This window comes from Cimex lectularius, unplaced genomic scaffold, assembly GCF_000648675.2.
Source record: "Cimex lectularius strain Harlan isolate CLEC.00 unplaced genomic scaffold, Clec_2.1 scaffold62, whole genome shotgun sequence".
Classification (NCBI taxonomy): Eukaryota; Metazoa; Arthropoda; class Insecta; order Hemiptera; family Cimicidae; genus Cimex; species Cimex lectularius.
In genome coordinates this window covers 1,243,546-1,269,513 of record NW_019392785.1, presented here as the reverse complement: position 1 = coordinate 1,269,513, position 25,968 = coordinate 1,243,546, and the positions used below count along the sequence as shown (strand labels likewise).

Genomic DNA, 25,968 nt, shown 5'->3' with positions numbered 1-25,968 from the left:
TTATTTCCCTCTCACTCTTTCACCCTCTGTTACTCATACTCACTCACTCTTTCTCGCTTCACTCAAACTATCTCTCCAAAAACTCTCAAATCAAACTCTCAAGCTCTCTCTATCTCTCCCTCACGTTATGTGCCTCTCGTTCTCTCTCTCATTCTCTCTCTGTCTCTCTCTTACTTTTTCAGTCTTTCTAACTCGGTCCCCCCTCTCTTTCTCTTCTAAACTACTTATCACTCCCTCCTTTTACTCTCTTCTCCTCTCTTCTTCACCCTCTTTTTCACCATTTTCTCACTCTTCCTCGCTCTCAACCCCTTCTTCTCCTTCACCCCCGTCACTTCCTCCCACACTATGCCACTCCTTCTCTCTCCCTCTCTCACTACCATTATTGTTTTATTTTTCATAAGCATTATAAATCTAAAATTTCGGCACGCTCTCATTCAATTGTTGTTCCGAAAAAGTTTTATGTTTGGAAAATGTAGAGGTTTTGGCCAAACTTGAATTGCAGAATTCAAAGAATGTAAGGTTTTTATATAACTGTTGTTGGAAAAAACCCTTTAAAATATAATTATTTAGAGATCGTGAGATGCTGGTGTGACGTAGATTTAGAAAAACACTTTCTTTATCGTACCAACGTTTCGATCTTTATTGAGATCATCTTCAGGATCTTGGATTTATAGTCGTTGTTTAAATTATACATATACATGATGTGAATATGAATTTATACAATGATGTGCACAATATAGAAATTTTAGGTTTTAGGTCATAAAATTTGATGATAAAGATTATCACGAATGATAATCAATGAAATCAAAAAATGATAAGGAAAATATTTTTCTTAACGTACATCACACCAGACCGCATCTCACGATCTCTAAATAATCATTAATTAACGGCAACTAAATATTACACATTTCTATAAAATATAGATCTATAGCACATGGGCAATATTTTATTAATTTTTAGATATTGTGTAGGTACGGACTGTAATAAAAACAAGAGGACATTTTATGTTGTAACATTGATATTGTGGTTACTGGCATAATAAGACAGAAACGAAAAATCATTATTTTTGATCAAGTCAATTCCAGCAGTGAGTACTTTGGGTAAAGTTACATTTTGATGGGTCGGATAATAATAGGTATTCGACGTCAATCTTACCGGTCAATAAACGGGTTTTGTAAACTGACAGAGGCCAATTCAAACTGAAATTGGCAGCCCTTAATTGAAGGGAATTAATCAACAGAACGTGGTGCAAATCAGGCACTGATTCAAATTATCCAGTGCGCTTTTGGATAAAGAGGGCCAAGTGCGCTTTAACAGCCCTCGGCTCCCCTCTTCACTCTTCCCTTTTGTCCCTTTTATCCCGAGATAACCAGCATTGTGAACCGCTAACCAGCCGTGGAGTCATTAGCATGAGCAACAGGCTCTCTCTTCAAGGCGGTGCGTCGCGTCTTCGCGAACAATCGATACCGGGCGGACCGCAGTCGGGGCGGTCAGCGGGCGTTTGGATTCTATTGGATTACCGCTAACAAAGGTCCGAACCGAGGGAAGAGCGAATTGATTGCTCTGACAGGTAAGTCGAGGAGTGAGGGCCGGCTTAATACGGTTAAGCCTCCCGGGGGGCCCCACACCCACCCCTCACTGCACAACTGCTGACATAACACTTAGCCCTTACAGACTGGACAAATATTCAATTTGTGTCGACTTTTTTTCAACATCCACCTTTTATAAACTATTTCTCATAGTTAATGCTGTCGAAGCAGTACGGGATAAAATATAAAAATTGGAAAAAGTCAAATTTTAAGTGACTGTAAGTCATTTATTCAGTTAACAATCAAAGAATAGATGACCTTTTAATGGGCATTGGAAGTCTAATAAGCGCTTTTAGTAAAATAATTACGGTTTTTTTGGAACATCCTGCTTTTTTTCCAAGTATGTTAAGTCTTCATAATGATTACCCTTGTAGCATTGCCACAAAAAATATGGCGAACGTATAGAGAGTTTATGCCAGGAAATGTAATGGACCATGTACATTCTCTACGCCCAATAGAAAGATAGATATACTTTATTTACAAAATGAAAAAATTTAAAGTTAAAAATAAAAAACACAGTATTATTATGGCATAGTATTAAAACCGTCAGCCAACTACGCCCAATAATACATATTTAATCAAAAGAAAAATATCTGATTTGTGGGGCAACACTGCGACAAAAAGCATGTGGTCTGGAGACATTAGGGGTATTCACGATCTGTGTGTAATCCTGCTAACTATATTAGGTCCTGTTATATCGAGAAAAATGATGACGTAAACTTGTAAGAATCGGCTAGTTAACATTGCTCGATCTAACAGGCCATGGCCAACGTTAGATGTTAGATCGAAAATGTAGTCACATTTCTATCCGTTAGGGCGTAGGTAACCAACATGGCAGCCATGAATTTAACAGCTGTTTTTTTATTTACATGTATTTTTATTCTTAAATAAGCATTAATTATATCAGACCAAAACATTTCTTTTTTTAATTCCTGACCTGTCCTTATACTCTCATTCATAATAGTTACATCTCCTATCCTATAAAGTTGTAGGCCGTTAGACGTTAGGATGTAGGTTAGGAATGTCGGCACGAATTGAAGCGGTCATTTGTTAGTCATTTTCGAGTGCGTAGATAGCATTTTGAATGAAAGAGTTGATTAATTTTCCTTTTTTATTAACTTCTGGCATCTTACAATTTAAGACGAAACAAAACCATAACAAACAACAAGCCTTCAAGGACTGTTATAGGTTTAATTTTGGTTCTACCAATCGCCACGCGCAGTATTGCGGAAAAATTAACGTTTAACATGCTAAAAAAAGAAGGGGGCGTTCACGACCTTACTGGACATTTCTCTATTCGAGTTACATCTTACAAACATCGTGAATAACCCTATTCTGAGTTGAGTGCGAAAATAAAAACGGTTGTTTTGTGTAACGTTGAGTATTTCCTGTCCCTTTTTATCATCACCAACAAAACAATTTGTACAAATTAGTAGTGAGCGCTTATTAAAATTACCCAAAACTCTACAGATTCCTGTGATGCAGGAAGGTTTCACGTTCAAACTGCTCGACTGGCAACGCTGACGAGGGTTCAAACCAATTTACAATACTTTTTTCATAATATTTCCAATTAGAATTCTATGAGATATGGGGGATTCTGACACCTAATTTTAAAGTAAAGCCATTTCCGTTATATTGGAGTGTTTTAACTTCCTACACGTCGGACCTTTCTGAAGAGGGGGTCGGAAACACTTTAAAATACTTTTTCCAAATTATTCTCAAATAAAAGTACAAAAGCCGGGATTCGAATCGAGAACCGCTAGCGTCCCATTAATTCAAGACAATGTATCATTTCAGAATTGTGAACTAGCCAAAATAACCAGACACGGAGCATGTCAGAAAGTCGATAATACTAAAATTTTCAAAGATTCTTTTGTCAAATTTAACGTTTGGGTATTCTATTATTTTAGTTATACAGAGGAAAAATAAAAAATGGGTTTTACCTAACGTATTTATTACATGAACTATGCTTCTGAAAAATCTTGAAATATTCAAAGCAAATAGCAATGTGCCGTTAAACGCTAACAGATGTTATCACTGAATACTGATCAGTACAGATCCGCCCATATATTTTTTGGCTTTATTTTATTATTACTTTAACGCAAAAATAATTTAAATTTTTTTTCTTTAAATTATTTGGCTTTTGCCAAATGTTAACGCTAGCCGAAGCAGAAGCGAAAAATCCCTTGTATACATCTTGTAATAATTTGGCTAGTCCTTTTTATCGTGAAATTAAATCTGTACAGAGAACCAAATATTTTGATAGATGAGTACGCATATTCTCGTATCCTTTGAATATCAACGAAAGAACATCGTTCAGACTGATAGGTAAATCTAGATTTTATTCTTGCGGTATGCCCCTTTTCCAATCATAAACGATTGCACATTTCAACCCAGATCGTCTTTACGGATATTATCTATATGTTAGATGGTGAAAAGTCGTGATTAATTTATATAAATAACGTGTGTTTCTTAGTGACCTGTTTTTGATAATTTGTTCAATTCGTGAGGAGCGATCAATATTGATGTACTTTAGAAAAACACCTTTTCCTTTTTTCCCCCGACGTTTCGACCTTTATTCGGGTCATCTTCAGAGCCTGGGTAAATTACAAAACGTATGTTGATTAAAAAAAAAATACAATTTAAAATTTTGATCCAAGTATTTCAAACTCACACAAACTGTGGTGTTATATTCATCTTTCACACCACTTTCACACCACACCAATATGACGCCACAAGAATAGCACCAAACTTTGTGTGTGAATGAAATACTTGGTTCAAAATTTTAAATTGTATTTTTTCCAATCAACATACGTTTTGTAATTTACCAAGGCTCTGAAGATGACCCGAATAAAGGTCGAAACGTCGGTAACTGAAAAAGTTGTTTTTCTAAAATACTTCATTCTTGCCCGATCCTCACGACTTCAACAAATTATATAATTAATTATAAACATTTTTACAACCAAGAATTGTCGACAAATCGTAGAAAACCCACCGAAAACAGCACTTACATTTTTCTTTGATTTATGTAGCAATGATAACTTCGCAAAAACATTCACCAATTTTTAACAAAAAACAACAATTTTTTTAACAACCAGAAAACTTTATTATTTATGAGTAAGTAGTTGAGCTTTCATTAACGATATTTAGTCAGTATTTATATATCTATGTTCATGTATATGTATGTTTATCGCTTCGCTCGGGTAGTATGAAAATTTGAATAATTAATTTCATATACCTTTTTTATTGATTTAGTTACTGAAAAACCGACGTATAATTTTCCGTGTAAGAAACATTCCTCCCATAAATCTTAACCTTCATATTTATATGTTTGTCGAACAATATTTTAATAATTCTCTCAATTGAAAGCTCGACTGACAAAATCACTACATCTCAAAGGGTATTTTACTAATTCTCATCATCTTCTAAAAGACTAGTCTTTGCAAGCTGTTTGAGAAGTTTACTTTTACCATTTCTCGTGCGCAAACAGGAAAAAGAAGTAGGCCCAAGATTATGCTGTAAGAGACAGAAACACTGATTGATTTTGGTTCAAGTGCATTGGCTCTCTTTTTATTCAACTTTAATCTTTGGTAACCGACCTGGTAGGATTAAGTGCTTTTTTTCAGCGTAATATTTGGGTTGGATCTTCTTTTTGGATAGGTGAAGTTCACAAGCTTGGGATCCTAACAGTGGGTCATTTTTTTTACACTATTCTCCATTAAAGTATGAAAATTGTTAGTGTCCGTTGAACTTGTTCACAAATTCTAGCCGAGCTTAGGACTGTTACGTCGTCAGCAAATTAGGCTACTGTGGCGTTGTCGTGTAGACAAAGTAAAGGAATGGACCTAACACGTTGCCTTGTGGGAAACTACTAGACACAAGCAATTAGGATAGTTGGGATTTTACTGCAACTTCCGTAAGGTGATTGGTGATGAGTGTAAATATATATTTCTAGGTTTCCTTTGCATAAATAAAAAAGCGTAAAATTCAGAGTAAGAACTTGATAACTTAAGAAAAACAGAGTAGCAACAAACTACAGATATTTTTAGTTTCAGCAAATTGGGTTATTGTGGTATTGTCATGTAGACAAAGTAAAGGAATGGACCTAACACGTTGCCTTGTAGGAAACCACTAGACACAAGTAATTAGGATAGTTGGGATTTTACTGCAACTTCCGTAAGGTGATTGGTGATGAGTGTAAATATATATTTCTAGGTTTCCTTTGCATAAATAAAAAAGCGTAAAATTCAGAGTAAGAACTTGATAACTTAAGAAAAACAGAGTAGCAACAAACTACAGATATTTTTAGTTTCAGCAAATTGGGTTATTGTGGTATTGTCATGTAGACAAAGTAAAGGAATGGACCTAACACGTTGCCTTGTAGGAAACCACTAGACACAAGTAATTAGGATAGTTGGGATTTTACTGCAACTTCCGTAAGGTGATTGGTGATGAGTTTAAAGTACTGTCCGACTGATGGGCTATTAGTTTCTGTTGGTTGATGAATTTAAAGTACTGCCTGACTGATGGGGTTGGCTGATGAATTTAAAGTACTGTCCGACTGATGGGCTATTAGTTTTTGTTGGTTGATGAATTTAAAGTACTGCCTGACTGATGGGGTTGGTTGATGAGTTTAAAGTACTGCCTGACTGATGGGCTATTAGTTTCTGTTGGTTGATGTTTCAAAGTACTGTCTCTCTGTTCAAAGCCTTTTCCGTGATCGTAGCAGGAACTTACTTTACTTTAACGGCTTTCAAGGCTCAAAATGTGTTGACCATTATGGTTTCCCCGACTTTTTGATGCTTTAAACAGTTTTTCAACGACCATAGTCAATTTAGATTGTTCAACTATGTCCATTGCAAACAGAAGATATGAACCATTTTATCTCAATGGATTCAGCAGTAAAAAGCATTCGGATGGATTACAGGTTTTCCTCGCCGTCCTAATCTCCCAAGGGGGATAAGGGAAAATGGCTTGTGAAGGTCACTAAAACACTTCTCACCCTCGGCCCCACGTCGGTATTGAATATCCGATTCCCCCGGGGAGGCGTCCTTCCTCCGGGGCACGCCTGATTACCCCCGGGCTACCGGCCGCCCTGACTAATGAGCCAGGGTCTTTGAAGGTGCCGTGGGCAAAAACAGGGCTTGATTCAGGAGTTTTTCAAAGGGCCGTCTCAGTCTGGTAGCCCTTCGGTATTCTTACATTACCGTAAATTGACAATTTTCCCTTTTCAAATGGTCAGAACGTCTGCCAGGTGAACAGAAGAAAAACTCACCGTTTTGAATTGCTCATCAGCAAAGATAGACAAAACGGTTCTTCTTTAAAATTTAAAAGGACTTAAATTGTATTTTTTTTAACTTTCTTCTTCACCTGACCTGTTTGTTGCAAAAGACAAAGTACGCAGCTTGATTTTTTTCTACCTTAATAAAATTTAATATTTATGAGGTCCAAATGTTGAGAAATATTGCACCGAGTTTGGTTTTATTCGGAAAAGTTAGTTTAAATTAATTAGAGTTTGGAATGCAAATGAACATATATAAAAGATATTCTATGTATGTTACATAGTTTTGTTCAAAGAACAAACAAAAAGTCTGAAGATGGGTGAAAGTTTTCATTATTCATGAAATGAGTTGTGTATTTGCAACTTTCACGAGGGTTTCCCTTTGTATATCGGTTAAAATGACAGTCGTTCAAATTTATCGCACCAGCATGTTAGATAGAATTGTACATATTCTAATTTTCTTATCCGCTTTGGAAAAAAAATGGAGGTAAATGACATCCAACGGCCGTCGGCTTCCCTTCCAGGCCGTAACCGCCGTATAAAGAACTGCAAAGTATGAAATTGGATGCGAAATTTACAGACATGAATAATGGATCCGGGCGAATCAATTACAGAAGCGGTATTTTAGATGTGATCGCAACATTTTACCGATTCTTCTGCCCTTTTCCACCCCGGCTAATCACTATAATCCCCTTGCTAATTTTCTAATAAACGACTTCCATTCCAATTAAATTTGCCCCGATTCCGAGCAGCTTTTCCTATTTCACGGAGTCTTAGACGTTTTAAACGCACATTTTCTAATTATTTTCTTACCTTTTATTGTGGAATTTCTCTCTTTGGATATTTTTCTTTGTAAGATTTTATTAGAAACTCTTTGGAGACAGCTTTGAAACCCCAAAGTCGATTAATTAATAGAGTACGGTTTTGTTATTCTATTTATGTGTAACCGTAAAGAAGTTGCAAATGATAAACCTTTTATGACTTTATGTCCCATGATTAGCCATGAGTGAATATGCAACGCATTTGGGAAAAAAAATCAGAGTTAGAACTCGTAAGTCCAAAGAAAGAAATGGGTAAATTTGTGTAAATATATCAAAATAGCAACAAATTAGACATTTTAGTTATTAAACATTTAAAATTTTTTGCATTTCTGTTTTTCTTCTCGTTTTTTTATGCCAATTCTTCATCAAGCTTAAAAGAATATTTTTTGTTCTGTGTTTGCTATGTACTGATGTGTTTTTTCATCTTTCTAGGTTTCATTTGCATAAATAAAAAAGCGTAAAATTTTTTTATGAGGGTATGTCCCATGCTTAATAAATATGAAACGTTCTTAGGGAAAAAATTCGGAGTAAGAACTTGATAACTTAAGAAAAACAGAGTAGCAACAAATTACAGATATTTTTTAGTTTCAGAGCTTAGTTATTAAAAAAGATTTTCTTTATTTTTTGCATTTCTGTTTTTCTTCTCGTTTTTTTTATGCCAGTTTTTCATCAAGCTTGAAAGAATATTTTTTGTTCTGTGTTTACTATGTACTGATGTGTTTTTTCATCTTTCTAGGTTTCATTTGCATAAATAAAAAACCGTAAAATTTTTTTATGAGGGTATGTCCCATGCTTAACAAATATGAAACGTTCTTAGGGAAAAAATTCGTAGTAAGAACTTGATAACTTAAGAAAAACAGAGTAGCAAAACTTACAGATATTTTTTATTTTCAGAGTTTAGTTATTAAAAAAGATTTTCTTTATTTTTTGCATTTCTGTTTTTTTTTCTCCTTTTTTTATGTCAATTTTTCATCAAGCGTGAAAGTATATTTTTTTGTTCTGTGTTTAGTATGTACTGATGTATGTTTTTTCCTCTTTCTAGGTTTCATTTGCATAAATAAAAAAGCGTAAAATTTTTTTATGAGGCGTAAAATGCTTAGTAAATATGAAACGTTCCTATTAAAAAAAATCAGAGTAAGAAATCTACGTCTAAATGGAAAGGAATGGGAAAATTTTCTATAAATTGGTATATTTACCTATATCCTCTTTCTAGGTTTCATTTGCATAAATAAAAAAACGTAAATTTTTTTACGAGAGTATGTCCCATGCTTAATAAATATGAAACGTTCTTAGGGGAAAAAATTCAGAGTAAGAACTTGATAACTTAAGAAAAACAGAGTAGCAACAAATTACACGCATTTTTAGAACCAACGTTTTAAGAATTTAGTTATTAAAACCATTTATATATTTTTTGCATTTCTGTTTTTCTTGTCTTTTGTCTTCTTTTTATCTCCTTTTCTTCTTATTTTTCATAAAGTTAGAAATGTATTGTTGTTTGTTATGTATTGCATTATTCAGCCAAATAATAAATAAATTACAGACTTTTTTTAGTCTCATTGTTTAATTATTAAAAATATTTAGAGAGAGAGAGAGAGAGAGAGAGAGAGAGAGAGAGAGAGAAAGAGAGACAGACAGACAGACAGACAGACAGAGAAAGAGACAGAGACATGGCTAATATGAAATAAAACGTTCAAAATTGTAATTTGAATCATTTTCTTTAATCGACCTTATCGACTTGGCAGAAATGTCAATTCCCCGATTATAGAACATTGGACAATATTTATTCAAAAATCGTGAGATGCAGTCTGGTGTGATGTAGGTTTCAGAAAAACATTTTCTTTATCGTGCCAACGTTTCGATCTTTATTGAGCATCATCTTCAGGGCTCAAAGTGTTTGTTTTGGCGTAATTGTGCCAGTCTTGTATGTCGTATTGAGAGTGCCCTCACGCACGAATGGCACAATTACACAGAAGACACACACTTTGAGCCCTGAAGATGATCTCAATAAAGATCGAAACGTTGGCACGACAAAGAAAATGTTTTTCTGAAACCTACATCACACCAGACCGCATCTCACGATTTTCGAATAATCATCTACTAACGGTCACTAACTACCACACATTGGACAATATATAATTTATCTTTTCGACTATCTGTGTTTATTTGTATATATAAAAAAGCGAATTTTGTTACTGTTTTCCAGCCGCGTTGTGATGTTTTATGGCCGATAACCAACTCTCCCTTTTCTTTATCTTATTTAGCTAGCTCTGAACCTCATGGTCTCGTCAATTGTGAATAAAATAAGACAAATAACAATAAATTTACAGAAACAAGAAAAACATGATATTCTGGTATTCACACTCCACTTCCTCGGGGTATTTGGGTCTCCATTCACGCTAATAAATTACTTTCATATTGTATTCTTTGAAACTATTTTTTATACACCTGCCTGTTTGTATGAATATTTTGTATTTAATATTTTACTTAAAAACGAAAGTAACTTAAAACTTAAAAAGTAAGTAAACCATGTCAAATAAAGCTTTTAATCTATCTACTTTGCAATATCTAAAGTATCAAATTAGACCCCCTTAATATTTCTTAAAAATTTCAAGTTTTGAATAATTTTCAAGTTTATGACCAATAAAACTGATAATCTATTAAATTTATTTTTTTTACGAGAAAATCTATTTTAGATAGGTATATTCGGTCTTTTAAGCCGCTTAAAAATCCTTAGTTAAAATTCACGTTGAACAATGTTCAGAAGGTCATCCCTGACGGTAGATCTCATAGACTACAAAAAACTACCAAATTTAGTTATATATCATTCGATCGAACTCCAAACAGTCAGCAAGACTAGAATTTAATTTTAAAAATTATTTAAAATAAATTATCATTAAGGTGTTGATATATTAAAGATTGAACTGATATTTTTTTTAACGAAAATGTGGAGGAATAATGGTGATGAAGCGAAAACAAAATGACTCGCACAAATAAGCTCTGAAAAATCGATTTTTTAAGACCTAAAATAAGTTTTGTTCGATATAGAATGAAGTTATTGTTAATAAAAATAAATAAATAAGAGAAAAGCGCAAGGATCGGAAAATCCACTATATATGCAGATATTTATATTTTTTGGTGAAAGGTCAGCAATATCGCTACCGTCTATAAAAGGGTCGGTCGTGAGGCGAACGATGCCATCGTACGTGTAAAGCCGGCCGACCTTGAAGACGTGGTTGCTCATTGAGGAGGTGGAGGCGGTTGCGGGCGGCGGAGGCGGCGACGGAGCCGGGGGTGGAACGTGGCCGGCCCGGCATCGGCGCGGGGTGCGGCTAAGTGGTCAATACGCACGGGCCGCACGTAGCCTGGACGTGAGTCCGGGGGCAGCACGTCTCCTCCAACTAGACAACAGTTATGTATTCCACCGCCGTCATGTCTTAAAGCTGAGGGGACGACCTACCCGTTATACAAAACAAACCCCCACTTTTACCCCATTGATTTCCTCTCTACGTCAAATCCGTTGATGAACTGCTCTGATCAGACAAACGTTATCTAGATGAACAATGATTTCTTTCTCGGTCTTCACTGGGAACAGGCAGTAAGGACATATCTGCCCAAAAGTCGCAGCCTATTAACTTAATAAAACAGTGAGGATATGGTACAGAGATTATTTGTTTACGTCTCTTGTGTACCTCGACTAGAGCATGATAGTGATGACTGAAGAACATTTCAGTTTTGATGTAACTGCGCCCTTTAAGAGCTATTATCTATACTGTCTTGTACTTAATACTCCCAAAAGAACCACAATCTGTCTCTGTGTTGGAATTTATTCCGCCTTCTTTGCACTACACCGTCTAGGTCAATACCGGCCTTTCTGAGCTGTCCTTTGAGTCTGCACTTTATTGTTAGTTCTTGTGATGCTTCTCATCTTTTTCCTCTTGGTTCTGTCAGCGGTGAAATCAGCTTGTTCGCTACCCTCCACCCCTGCATGTCTTGGGATCCAATCAACGAAATCTGTTTTGCCAAAATTATTTAATTTATACTTAGAGCTATTTATGGGTTCGGTGCTCTGGTGTCTAATTAGCTATCTGACATGGCACCTGTTTATTATGTCCCTCTGTTCTGTTTTGCAAGAAAATAAGATAAGAATGCAACCTCCAGGGGCTTTGTGTTCTTGATTTGTTTTTGCCCAATACAACTCGTGCTCCTGTACTTAACATTAGAGAACAATAAAAAGTAACAAATCCTGAACAGCTTTGCCTTAAGTATCCTGAAATTTCATCCCACGTAGTAATAAATCCGCTGGTTAAAAATGACCAAAGCTCTTTCCAAAACCTTTGAAAAATAAGTGACTGGCCTAATTATTGCAAGCATAAATAAACTTTTAGATAGAATTTAATGAGATTATCACGTTATTCATAATGTGTGGTGGTTAGTGACCGTTAGTAGATGATTATTCGAAAATCGTGAGATGCGGTCTGGTGTGATGTAGGTTTCAGAAAACATTTTCTTTATCGTGCCAACGTTTCGATCTTTATTGAGATCATCTTCTGGGCTCAAAGTGTTTGTTTTTCGTTACACAACACACAAGAATGACACATCTACACGGAAAATAAACACTTTGAGCCCTGAAGATGATCTCAATAAAGATCGAAACGTTGGTACGACAAAGAAAATGTTTTTCTGAAACCTATATCACACCAGACCGCATCTCACGATTTTCGAATAATCATTATGCATAATTCAATTAATTAATCTTTATGTAAGGTATTGGTTGAAATAAAAAAAGTCAGTGTCACGAGCGAGATTCGAACCCACGACCTTCGGCTAAATACCTTACATAAAGATTAATTAATTCAAAGATGTTATTTGACAATCGGACCAGGAAATCTAATGGAAATATTCATAATGCGATTTAGTATTGATGAAATGACCAAGTTCCTACATAATCAAATATTAATGCTACTTAGGAAGAAATAGACAATTAAGGCTAATTAATTACTCCCGAATTTTTAGCATGAAAACATACAAAATACTTATCAATTTATATTTAACCAAATTTTAATCTATTTAGAACTCATGTTAGCATTATTAATTCAATTTCTATTTATTGTGATACAAGTGCTTATTAAAAAACCATGAGAATTGTTGTAAAATTTTAACAGATGAAACCACAACATCCATAAAATATGTTTCACCTATGTTTGAAAGAAATATTCAATATATAACCTAAAGAATTCGTTACGATGGACTATATGAGATCAAATTTCTTTTATCTCCAAAATTCTCATTAATTTTTTTTAAAGTTACTAAACTAAAGGTAAATTTTCTTAGTAATTTCTAAAACGAAAGCTCCCTTTTACTAAAATAAGTGTGTATAGTGAAGATTTTTCAAAATTACTCACTAATAATTTCTTTCAAAATATATAAATAAATTGTTATTTATTGACATACAGATTATGCAGGATAGTTGATTGATGAACTTCAATTTTTTTCAGTATTAGAAGTATCGAGCACTTTTTCACTTACGAACACTCTGGATTATGGTATGGTCTTGTAGAAAAAAAAAGCAAATTCAGTTTTTACTGCCAGGATTTCGACCTATTTTAAGGTCATCATCAGGGCCTATGTTAATTTCACATTATAATAAACATATTTTTCCAATTGGTTTAACAATCAATATAACTAATATAGAACTTAGAATTTACAGGATGACTGTAAAAATTTAGCCGAGAAACAAATTGATTACACGACATTTGAAAAATGGCAAAAAGGAGGGAAAATTCGAAAGGTGTGGTTGAGATGGGAAGTTAGTGTCCGAGTGGATCGAGGTCACGATAGCTCAAATGGTAGAGCATGCGGCGTATCAAGCCGAAGATCGTGGGTTCGAATCCCGCTCGTGCCATTGACTTTTTTTATCTCAACTGAAAACCTTAATTAATTGTAGGATATTAATTGGTCAAGCGGACCACGAAACTAGTGAATTTATGTAAGGTATTGGTTGAAATGAAAAAGTTAGTGTCACGAGAGGGATTCGAACCCACGACCTTCGGTCAATACGCCGCTGCTCTAACCACTTGAGCTATAGTGATTGACACCAACTTCCCATCCGAACCTACCTTTCGAATTTTCCCTCCTTTTTGCCATTTTTTTCATATTCAATTTGTTCTGAAATTAATATAGGCCCTGATGATGACTTTCAAATAGGTCGAAAGCATGGCAATAGAAAGTAAATTTTCTTCTTTAAGCCCATACCTTGATCCAGAGTGTTCGTAACTTCAATTTTTAACTTTTGATCTTCATAAACTAAGTATTCACAAGTAAATTGATCAAATCGATTAATACAGGTAAATCAAAAGTGTCCTTTTTTTCAATTTATTATAAAAATTGCCTTCTTTGTCGACTCGAACCAATTTTATCACATATGCGCATCACCCGAACAACTGTACCTTTTGCACGAGTACTTTATTTTTGAGAATCCAGGTCGACGCTTTAAGGACGTTGACTTTTCGAAATTAATTCCGAGGAGCAGGCGACAGTTTTGGACATTTGACAAACGTTTACGGAGTTTGAAGAATATTGAGTAACATGCGAAAAAAGCCGGGCTACGATTTCACAAAAGTAAAGGTCTAGTATTGGTGTCGTGGGTACAGAATCGTCCTTTGGCAACATGAAGAAGAAGAAATTGAACCTGCGATATAAAATTAAATTTTTCGAACGGCACTACAGTGATTTTTGTAAATATAGTTTTATCAGAAACCGTTCAAAAAGAAAAGTTTTTTTTCGTTGTAGATACCAAAGTGGTCGTTTTGGGCCTTGGGCCGTTGTTCTGCTTCATCGTCTCGTGTAAGCGCCCGATGCTCGACCGGTCGATTTAATTTCCCTTTCCCTCTAGGATTGTCCCAAAGTGATAATTTCAGTTCCCACCTTATAAACGGAACGTTGCGACAAAAAAAGTCACATCTGGGCCTTAAATTTCATGAAATCACAAGCGTAGTCAGAGGATCATTAAGTCTCCCCAAGGCTAAAGTAATATTAACCGGTGGCTTAGGGCAAATGGAAACTCCTTACCCTATAAACTATATAAAATCAAAAGTTATTTACTGGATTCTATACTAAAAGCCACCTTCACATAGGTCTGAACTATCGAGAGCGTCGGTATCAACCATTTATTATGATGATTATATCTAACCAAAGCTTACAGGACTGCAAGATAGTTGTCCGTCACGATCCATATCAATGATTGATGATTTGGGGATGTGAATAGAGAGCTCGTGCAGTTAGAATCGAGAGGTTTTGAAATTTTTGGAATCGGGAACGGATCAGTTCATTGACAAAAAGAATATTGAGGTCGTTGTGGATAGTGACGTTAGTGAGGTAGTAAGGACCTTTGACAATTTGGCTGAGGTATGGTATGGTGGAAAGGATACAAGGTAGCGGGGTTTGTATTCCCCAGGCACTGCAGCCTTCTGGCTTATTGTGCCTACCTAGTTCCTTAGTTCAGTCAATAGACTCAATCCTTCTTAGAAGTATCAGGTCATTGACTGTTTTTGCTGCAATTTGATTCCCTAAATCTTTTCCGTACGTTAGGTTAAACCTCCATTGAGCTGTTGCTTCGCATTCGAAGATGATATGAGTGGCTGTTTCCTCCTCCTCATTACATAATCTGCAGATGGGATCATCGCTGTTGATGTAGTTGTGTAGATGTTTTCTCAGATACCAGTGACCGGTTAGTAGTCCCACCACTCTTCTGAGTTTTGCCCTCTCCATTTGGCTGAGGACTTTTGACTGGAAGCGGATACCCTGAATGTCGGATGGCTTGGCAGAGCCCAAAAGATCCAGTTTGTTATGTTCAGACTGGTCATAGCCTGTTTTGGACCTAGAAGTCTTCTGTTATGTTGTTGCCTCTTGTTTAGGGATTCCTCATCAGAGGGCTGTCTAGGTATAGTCCCCTAAGTATTAGACTTGAATGAAAATCGGTATCTCTTTGTTGTTGATTTTCAGTGGAGGGCAGGAGGGTTTTTCAATATGAATGAGTGATTTTTCTTCATTCAGTCTTGTTCTCCACTTTTTTCTCTTTCTGCACCAGTTTTCTATTTGCTCAAGGTTTTCTGGGATATTGGACGTAGGCTGGATAGGAGTCGTGTCAGAGGACAAAATTGCGGTATCGTCCGATCGTATCACTAGGTATAAGTAGGTCAACAGTATAAAATTTCATAAAGGATGGGACCAAGAATGCTTCCTTGTGGGACGCCGACTTGTATCTAAATCAACTAGCGTAAATATACAAAACCCTGTCACCAATATACAATGACAATAAAAAATATATATGTATTTTAAGAAAAATAAAGAAAATACAGAAAAAAAGGGGAAAAAAACAATATTTGTATTTGTTTAGTAAAAATATACAACTAGGATTGAACCTATTAAAATACACAACACGCAATTTAAATACAACAAGAGGATTAGATTTTTATATACTTCTCTTTTTAATTATAAATGAAATTGACTGTAATTATTTCAACTAGTTTAAATTGGATGTGTGGTGATTAGTGACCGTTAATCGATAATTATTCAGAAATCGTGAGATGCGGTCTGGTGTGATGAAGGTTTCAGAAAAACATTTTCTTTATCGTACCAACGTTTCGATCTTTATTGAGATCATCTTCAAGTCTCAAAGTGTGCCATTCTTGCGTGTCGTGGAGGGGGGCACTCTCAACACGACACGCAAGAATGGCACAATTGCACAGAAGACAAACACTTTGAGCCCTGAAGATGATCTCAATAAAGCTCGAAACGTTGGCACGATAAAGAAAATGTTTTTCTGAAACTTACATCACACCAGACCGCATCTCACGATTTCTGATTAGTTATATAAATTGGATATTTTCTAGCTAGTCCTTCTAGTTTCAAGACTTTTCTATCCTGTAGTAATTAGCTAAAACAGTTTTAAACAATTTTTTTTGCCGATGTTTTTGAAAAAAAGTCCATTTGTAAGTATGTTTGGAATGCAGGGCCGCTGGATTCGAACCCGGGACCTTTACCTTACAGGTTACACACAAAATTGAATCAATATCCATTTGTAATAGAGATTCATTAAAAAATTGCGAATAAAAAATATTGAATAATCGTTTTGATTTTCCAAAGTTTAAAATTCAATCGTACATCTGACGACATTCACCAAAGATTTTTTTTTCAGGGTTCGCAACAGCAGAGGTTTATCAACCCTCGGGGTGCCGGTGCTTTTGAAAAAAAAGCCCGTTTGTAAGTATGTCGGGTTTGAACGCATGAATGCAGGGCCGCTGGATTCGAACCCGGGACCTTTACCTTACAGTGATGAGCGCCGTGTCAACGCCTAAACCGTTGCGGCCACCGACGCCCCCCACCAAAGATTAATGTTGATTGTTTAAATCAATCATCAGATTTCAGTGAACAAAAAGTATTTAAAGAATTAGAACACTAAATATCTCAGTCAGTTTTACGTTAAGTTGAAAAAAAAGCCTTTATTGATGTAGATTATTATACATTACCATAAAACTTTACCCTTTAGATACTTATTTAATTATAAAGAGTCGTTCATGATATTACATAGACGTTTAGAGGGTACTTTAAGTATAATGACTTTTATTAACTGCTTATAAAGATTGCTTCAATTTGCAAATATATTTTTATATTTTAAATATAATTCTATTAACATAAAACTAAGCATTTTCTTAATTTGCGCCTAATTAGCAAAATAAAAAATTAGGAATATGTGAGTTGCTTTATTAAAGATTTAATAAAATATATCTGGTGTAAAATGACAGCTTCCTTTAATCCCGCAGAACGACTGAATTATTTGAAAATAAGTGAATGGGCTTTTTTAAAATTTAAAATATAATTTTCGTTTTTATTGAGGAATAAGTTGAAAACTTCAGTATGCTTAATACTAGGTGTAATTATTATGATGAAATAGTAATGATTCTTAATTTGAAGATTTCTGATTTGTAACCTTGGTTGTATAATCATTACGTATTTATAATGCTATAAAAGAAAGCTGCCTTCTAATGGTTGGGCAAGCCATAATCATTCTATTATTTCAATCAAAATTTTAAGTTAAATTAACGATTAGAAATACTAGAATTGAAGAAACAGACACAGACCAATGGGTTTCTTTGCTTGGTTTAGCAAGAATTAACATAGAAAATATGTCTAATTTTTCGAAATCTCTAAATATGGTTTTTAGTCATTCATTATTCAGAAATCGTGAGATGCAGTCTGGTGTGATGTAGGTTTCAGAAAAAACATTTTTTTTATCGTGCCAACGTTTCGATCTTTAATGAGATCATCTTCAGTGCTCAAAGTGTTTGTTTTTCGTTACACGACACGCAAGAATGGCACTCTTAAGCAGAAAACGCTTTGAGCCCTGAAGATGATCTCAATAAAGATCGAAACGTTGGCACGATAAAGAAAATGTTTTTCTGAAACCTACGTCACACCAGACCGCATCTCACGATTTCTGAATAATCATCGACTATCGGTCACTAATCACCACACCTTTTTAGTTATTGCTTGATTACTACAGTACAAGGATATGGTTGATATATGGTCTAGTACGTCCAGATGCTAAACACGGTTCGAGTTGATACTTTAGTTTCTTGCCAATTTTCAAAATTCTAAAGTTGATTTTTTTTCTCTTTAAATCGACATGGACTTAGAATTAGACCTTAATCTTATTTTTATCAGGCTTGGTGGAAATGTCATGAATTAAGTGCTGAAGACTTTAGTTAATGTTAATAAAATGTACTTATTATAGTAGTAAAATGATAAAACGCTGCCATAACCTTTGATTTTTAATTATTTAGGTTCTCCTGCTTTTAACGTCTAATTTTATTTTAACTTTTTTGCCTAAAAACCTATATATTTTGCGACTTCGTTTACCAAACATTAACTTAATTTTTTGTAATAAAATAAATCTTATTAACTATTAACTTGCAGTATTTACAGTACTAATTTTTGTAGATTTGTAGCAACATAAACATAGACTATAATATAATACATAAACTTAGACTATTTTCTATAAAAAAATTTTATCTACTTGGCAGACCATTTTCAAGTAAATCGTTAATTTTTTGAAAATATTTTTATTCTTTTACATTATTGTTTTTCTTATTTAAATACCTAATACGTTTGTATAATTTTTTTAAAATTATAAATTAATTTATGACTAATATTTACTTTGATTTAATCAAGGAAAACAGGAATATAAAATTAAAATATTTTCCAAAAATAAAACGAAACGTCGTAGATCGAAAACTTCTTAAACCATCTTCAAAAAAAGGCATATAAATAAGTATAACTAATTATTTCCAAAAAAGCGTACAAAAACGAAGGCAATTTTTGAATTATTTGAGAAATCTAAAGGCATAAAAACCAATAAATCATTGCCTAAAAAAATCCATAAATAAAACAAATGTATTTTTCAGACATAAAATTTCCTCTGACCTGAGAGAGTTTGGGTTAATACCCTGCCTATATATAATTAATTATCATCATGTAACATCCAATAAAAACTATGAACGATCAAAACTGTATTATATATTTAATTTTTAGCAGAGAAAAAATTTCATTTTTTTATTCAACGTATTTTTTTAATAGTAGTTGCTACATTTCAATTTTCAAATTTTGAGCAATTACGCCATAAACTGAGGTTTAGTTTTTGGACCTGCGTGTTGAAGAATATGCAGTTCGGTTGTTTAAACGATTTTGGTATAGTTATCGCAGTTTTGGTATGACAAACACGTTTCGGATTCCCGCCGTCTTCAACGTTGAGTTTGTGTATTATTTTACTTGGGCCAGTTCTTTTATACAATCCGACCGAACACCCCTTGAATTTCCAGCTTAGTACTGATATATAAAAAAAATAGAAAATAATTGAAAGAAATAATTCGGTCAATAGACCACTCAACATAATAGATTTTATAAAAATAAAGTAAAAATGAAAACAAGCAGGGAATGGACACAAATGTCCAAATTGCAGATGCATCAACTGCACTTCAAAATATAAAAATATTTAGATATAAAATATTTAATAAATGGTTTTTCCATTTTTTGTGTATATACACTGAGGGGAGAAAGTAGCCACCCTAGTTTTTTTAATAGTAAATACTTGCAATCGATATATTTTTTTTATTTTTGGTTATTTACTGGATATTTTAAAAGAAAAAATATATATAGGCTAAATAAAAAATTAAACTGAGTAAACAATTTTACTAAAAATGTTCCTATGAAATCATGAAGAAAATATTCAAACGAGTTTCTCCTCTTACGTTGATCGCCGCTTGGATTTTATGAAGTTTTGAATGTATTGCTGTGGAATATTTTCATATTCTTCCAACAGAATTCCCGCAAATTCTCTGGCATCCCTGAGCGACTTTTTACCCCCTTTGACATCTTTCGATAGGGTTTAAGTCGGGACTACATGTTCCAAACATTGAACTGACATAATCCAAAGTAGTCGCCAACGATCCCAGCTGAGTGGGGCCTAAAACCGTCGCCAATTAGCTGTAAATAAGGAACAACTTCTGATAACACATCTTCACTGTATGCACCCTCGATGAAGACCAAGTTTGTTCGACCTTACATAAAAATGTCTGCCCAAACCATAACACCACTACCTCCGTAGCTGTTCTCCAAACCCTATTTCGGCCATCAGAAGACCTCCAACAAAATCTCGACTCCTACGAAAACAAGATTTCAGTCCAATCTTGCTCAGATCAATTGATATGATTTCTTAACTTCAGAGAGTTGTTCTGTACCAATGCAGGACTTCTCGCACGTAATCCATCTTCTTCTGGAACTTTACGATTTACAGTGCGTAAACCGAAATTAACGTTTCTAACTCGTTTAAGTCGTTGCTGGATCTCAATGTCGATCACGGAGTACATTCCAGATGTGACACGATGGCGACCTGATCCATGCCTTCTTGAGTAACCTCCAGAAGACCCTTCGGGCAGTTGTTCTGGGAATGTTAAGCGCCCTGGTCACATACGCTTGACTTCTTCCATCTTCCAACAATGCTACCAATCTAGCAGAATCTGTACCACTTATCGCTCAAACAAATTTCAAACTTAAAAGTGGTACAACTTAATAAAATCGAACCACTTGAACGTTAGAAAAAAGCTTTAGTGAAAAACCAACAAAGAAGAGATGGTTATACAAAGTTGTATTTACAAATCCAATTATAAACACAACTGGGAGATTTTTATCTGTGTTTTATTGAACTTGAATGAAAATCTCTCTTTGTTGTTCATGTACTGTGTAGGGCAAGAGTGTTTTTTCAATATGAAGGAGTGATTTCTTTTTAATTCTGTCTTGTTATCCACTTTTTCCACAGCCTTCGATTTGCTCAAGGTTTTCTTGGATATTGGATGTAAGTCGGATAGGATTCGAGTTGTAGGGCAAAATTGCGGTATCAACCGATGGTATCACGGCGTATAGGTAGTCCAGCAGAATAAAATTGTACAAATCGCTCAAATTTGAAACTTAAAAATGCTACGTCTTAAAAAAAATCGAACCAATTGAACGTTAGCTTTAGTGAAAAACCAACAAAGAAGAGATTGCCAACAAAAAATTATTTACAAAATCCATATAAATACAAGTGGAAGATTTTTATCTGTGTTTTATTGGACTTGAATGAAATTCGGTATCTTTTTGTTGTTGATGTTCAGTGAAGGGCAAAAGTGTTTTTCAACATTAATGGGTGATTTTTTTTAAAATTCAGACTTGTTATCCACTTTTTGCACCAGCCTTAGATTTGCTCAAGGTTTTCTTGGATGTGTGGATTAGTGACCGTTAGTCTATGATTATTCGGAAATCGTGAGATGCGGTCTGGTGTGACGTAGTTTAAAAAAAAATCATTTTCTTTATCGTGCCAACGTTTCGATCTTTATTGAGATCATCTTCAGGGCCTGGGATTTACAAACATTGTTTAAATTTAACAAATATATATAGGATGTGGAAAAAAGTGAATTTATATGTATTTGTAAAATTAAAACAATGTTTGTAAATCCTAGGCCCGGAAGATGATCGCAATAAAGATCGAAACGTTGGAACGATAAAGAAAACGTTTTTCTGAAACCTACATCACACCAGACCGCATCTCACGATTTCGAATAATCGTTTTTTTGGGTATCGGAGATAAGTTGGATAGGGATTCGAGTTAGAGGACATCCGATGGTATCACAGTGTAGTTGAAGAGTACAAAATGATAAAAAAAAAATGAAACTATAAACATAAATGGGAGATTTTTATTTTTTGTTTACCTCTAAGCTTTTAAAACGGACCCAAATATTATAGTAAAGTAATTAATGGAAGATTGTCTAAGGGATCATTAAAAAGATTAAGGGTGGCCACTTTTTTGCTTCTCTGTATATTTTGTTATTTACCTATTCCTCATTTATGATTTTCTGATGATCTTCATCTCCAGACATTCTTACTTTATATATTCAAATAAATAGTTTTTTTTACAGAAAAAATAGTACTTTCTTCCAATTTTCAATCTTTATAATATAGAATATTTATAGATTATTGCTGATATAATTTATCAATGCGTGCTTGGTAATTTTAAACAATATGAAAATTGTTGGTAAATTAAAACACGTTTGAATGCAAGGGGGTGTGTTTAAAATTGAAAACATGTATATCAAGACAAAATGTATATACAGAACGACATACAGACGGAAAAGCGCGCGTTCCTTTAACCACACACACGCACATATACACACATAAAAGGAAACAGTAAACAAAATATATAAAAAAGTCAAAAAGAATAAAACTTGGTGTATATAGAAGAAATAAATAAAAAAAGTGAACATGCCCTGGCTCAACTGTATTGTGTTTGTAGGGTACATAGAGTTCCGCCGCCGGTACCAACCAGGAGTGTGTGAAAGCTGCAGCAGCAGCCGCCTGCTGTCTGTAGTCCATAGCGACAGCTTGGTACGGCAACATTACAACACAGATGAAATGGGGGAAAAAGTCGGGTTTTTTTTTTCTCTTCCGCCCCTCAGTTCATCGCCCGAGCACGCCGCGCACTCCACTGACAACAGGCCGAGGGCTTCTGCCCTTTACCCCCTCCACGCACCGGGAGGCCCCGCCCACCCCAGCCACGCCCAATCAGAGAGGACAAAATGGTTCACCTGCCCCCCACCCCCGACAAGTACTAAGTTCGACAGTTTTTTTCAGCGGCCGGGGGAGGCTTTTGACCCAGTCAACCCCCTGCCCGCATCCGCCACTTGTTCAACCTTCATAAACAAACATTAAACATTTAATTCACTATTTTTTTTCTTTATACCAGGTTCTGAAGGAGTTCCCTCCTGAGCACTGAAGCTAGCTGTACAGCTTATTGTACTTTATCCCTGGCTCCATATTTTGGGGGAGGGCTCGCAACACAAATGTAAACTTGAGCCCCCGTTGTACCGGTGTTCTTCCATGAAAGAAAACATTTTTTAAGGGGGTTGGGACCAAATTCAGGGTCGCTGAGATCCGATCCCGCCCCTTCCATTGATGGGTGCCGTGTCCATTTCTTTCAATGGGGCCACCGGTCCTCTTCGGCGTCAGAAAAAGTCCTGAGGCGACGGTGGGGATCGAACCCACGACCGCGGGATCTACTAGCGGAGTCTGACGCCTTAACCACCCGGCTACCGCGGCCCCCCCCCACATCCTATCGTTCTAAAACACAACGATTGAACAAAAAAAATGATCTGTTTTGGTTGTTTTGTCTAATAAATTTTTGGATGAACTAGGCACGCGCAAATACAGAAACAACCAAAATCTGAAATTTTGTCCTACAAATAGCCCAATAAAGTTCTTCTATGAATGAAAATGAAAGAGAGATCAGCTGATTGATTGTTAGTTTTATTTAATCATGAAACGTTAGTTCCCTTGGACGTTTCTTACACTTAACTTACTTATATAGTTTACATTATACATTTATTATCATGCAGTCTCCTTTCGTCTTTTCAAAGTATTTTACAATTAAAATTTACAATGAAGGGAAATATTTTTTATTTTGGTTTTTAGTAACAATTTGACGATAAATTGTTTTATGCATTTTTTTGTAAGTTTATAGTTTTGTAGAACATAAGAATCAATAAAAACATAAACAAAACGTAAAATAAAAACAAACAAATGGTACGTTGGAAGGTGTTAGGACATTCTTTATCGATATAAATTACAATTATTTTACGCAAATGCAAAGAGAGAAAGAAAGTGGGCGAGAGCGAGAGAGATGATGATGATGATGAATGTTTTATTTATCAATCACACAAGATTTGGTCTCAAGGACCATTCTTACATCTAATGTGAAATACAATGTTTTCTAAGTTTAAGTTACTTCTAATTTATTAAACATTAATTACATCGAATAACTTTATTTTCGTGGTCAATATGTTCCATCTATTCCTTTCACATTGAACTTTTAATTAAATTTGTTTCTGAAATAGATATCCTAATTTACATAATAGCTGAGCAGTTAAAAATCAAATTACTAATAAAAGAAAATAAGTGAACAAAAATAATTTTCAATACAATGCAGGACAAATAATCAATTGTAAATCCCAATATATATCTACAAATGAAACTTCACTCACTAAATAGTAATATTTATAAAAGAAAAAGAAAAAAAGAAAGAAAAAGAAAGTTAAATTTGAGACATCAATCATAACTAGATAACAGATGATTTTTAAGACGATTCTGGAAATCTTTGATATTTTTACAACGTTTTATGTGTGTAGGGATTCTCGAAAACCTTACTGCACCTTTTACTGAGAATGACCTATTATACGTTTTGGTTTTGTGCTTAACTACACGCAGACGATAGTTTGCAAACCTAGTATCTCTATCATGAATCTGAGACATATAATTAAATTTCACATATAGATATTTTGGTTTTTTAATTTTTAGAATTTTAAAAACTTTACATGAGATGTAATCGATTAAATCTTTAATTTTGGGAAATTTGAGTTGCGAAAACTTGTTATATATACAACTGTCATATTTCAGGTTCAGGATATATCTGATGTCATGTTTAACCCTACATGCAATTTTTTGATTTGTGTACGATTTAAGTCACACATAGCTCCTAGACCATAAGTTATGTGTGGAAAGGCTAGAGTTGATACAAGTTGTTTTTTGATATTTACATTGTATTTTGCAAAACTTAACAATTTATTAAATCTATGTAAGGTCGAGCGAGTAGATTTGATTTTTGATTTTTAACACCTGTATATCTCATGATAGATTCTTGCTAAGCGTTAAACCCAAACATTTTACATTTTCTTCATATTCAGAGAGAGAGAGAGAAAGAGAGAGACAAACAGAGAGAGAGAGAGAAAGAGAAGAGACAAACAGAGAGAGAGAGAGAGAGAGAGAGAGAGAGAGAGAGAGAGNAATACAATGTATGACAATTATTTTACTAAAAGGCAGAGAGAGAGAGAGAGAGAGAGAGAGAGAGAGAGATGATATAGAATAGAGAATATATTATTATTAATAGTAGTATATTTGACGGAATTATAATCCACTTTACAAAAAAAATATAGATATTTTCGCTATAAAAAATATAACAATATAAAAGGAAAAATAAGAAAACAAAGGAAAAATTACTTAAGTATTAAACAATATTGTAAAGTAAGAAAATAGCTTAAAAGAATGTTTCATATAAATATAACTGAAAAAACACACATTTGTCATTGTTATTTTTTACTTCACTAATTTCGTGGTCCACTTGACAAAAGAGGTCCGAGTGGATCGAGGTCACGATAACTCAGGTGGTAGGGCAGCGGCGTATCTAGCCGAAGGTCGTGGGTTCGAATCCCTCTCGTGCCATTAACTTTTTTTCATCTCAACTAAAATCCTTAATTAATTGCAATATATTAATTGGTCAAGCGGACCACGAAATTAGTGAATTAATGATTAAAAAATGAAGTACACTTCACTAAGCTCTCCGTCGCCATTTCATTCAATTGTCGTCGAGAATCCAAACCGATTACACGACATTTGAAAAATGGCAAAAGGAGGGAAGACTCATAAGGTGGGGTTGAGATAGGAAGTTGATGTCCGAGTGGATCGAGGTCACGATAGCTCAAGTGGTAGAGCAGCGGCGTATCTAGCCGAAGGTCGTGGGTTCGAATCCCTCTCGTGCCATTAACTTTTATTCATCTCAACTTAAAACCTTAATTAATTGTCTGTTATTTTTTACATTACTGTACTTATAATGTGTACTTATAAAGGAAAATAAATTTTT

At 34.6% G+C, this 25,968-nt stretch overlaps 1 protein-coding gene across 1 annotated transcript in view; it reads right to left on the bottom strand.

Moving 5' to 3' along the window:
- Window positions 1-22,838, bottom strand: part of LOC106666335 (protein trachealess) — a 73,938-nt gene extending 51,100 nt beyond the window's left edge. The window contains exon 1 of the mRNA XM_014393440.2: window positions 22,546-22,838. Within this exon, the coding sequence (XP_014248926.1) occupies window positions 22,546-22,676 (131 nt within the window). The 5' untranslated portion in view covers window positions 22,677-22,838. The remainder of the gene's footprint in view (window positions 1-22,545) is intronic.
- Between the last annotated feature and the right edge of the window lie 3,130 nt (window positions 22,839-25,968).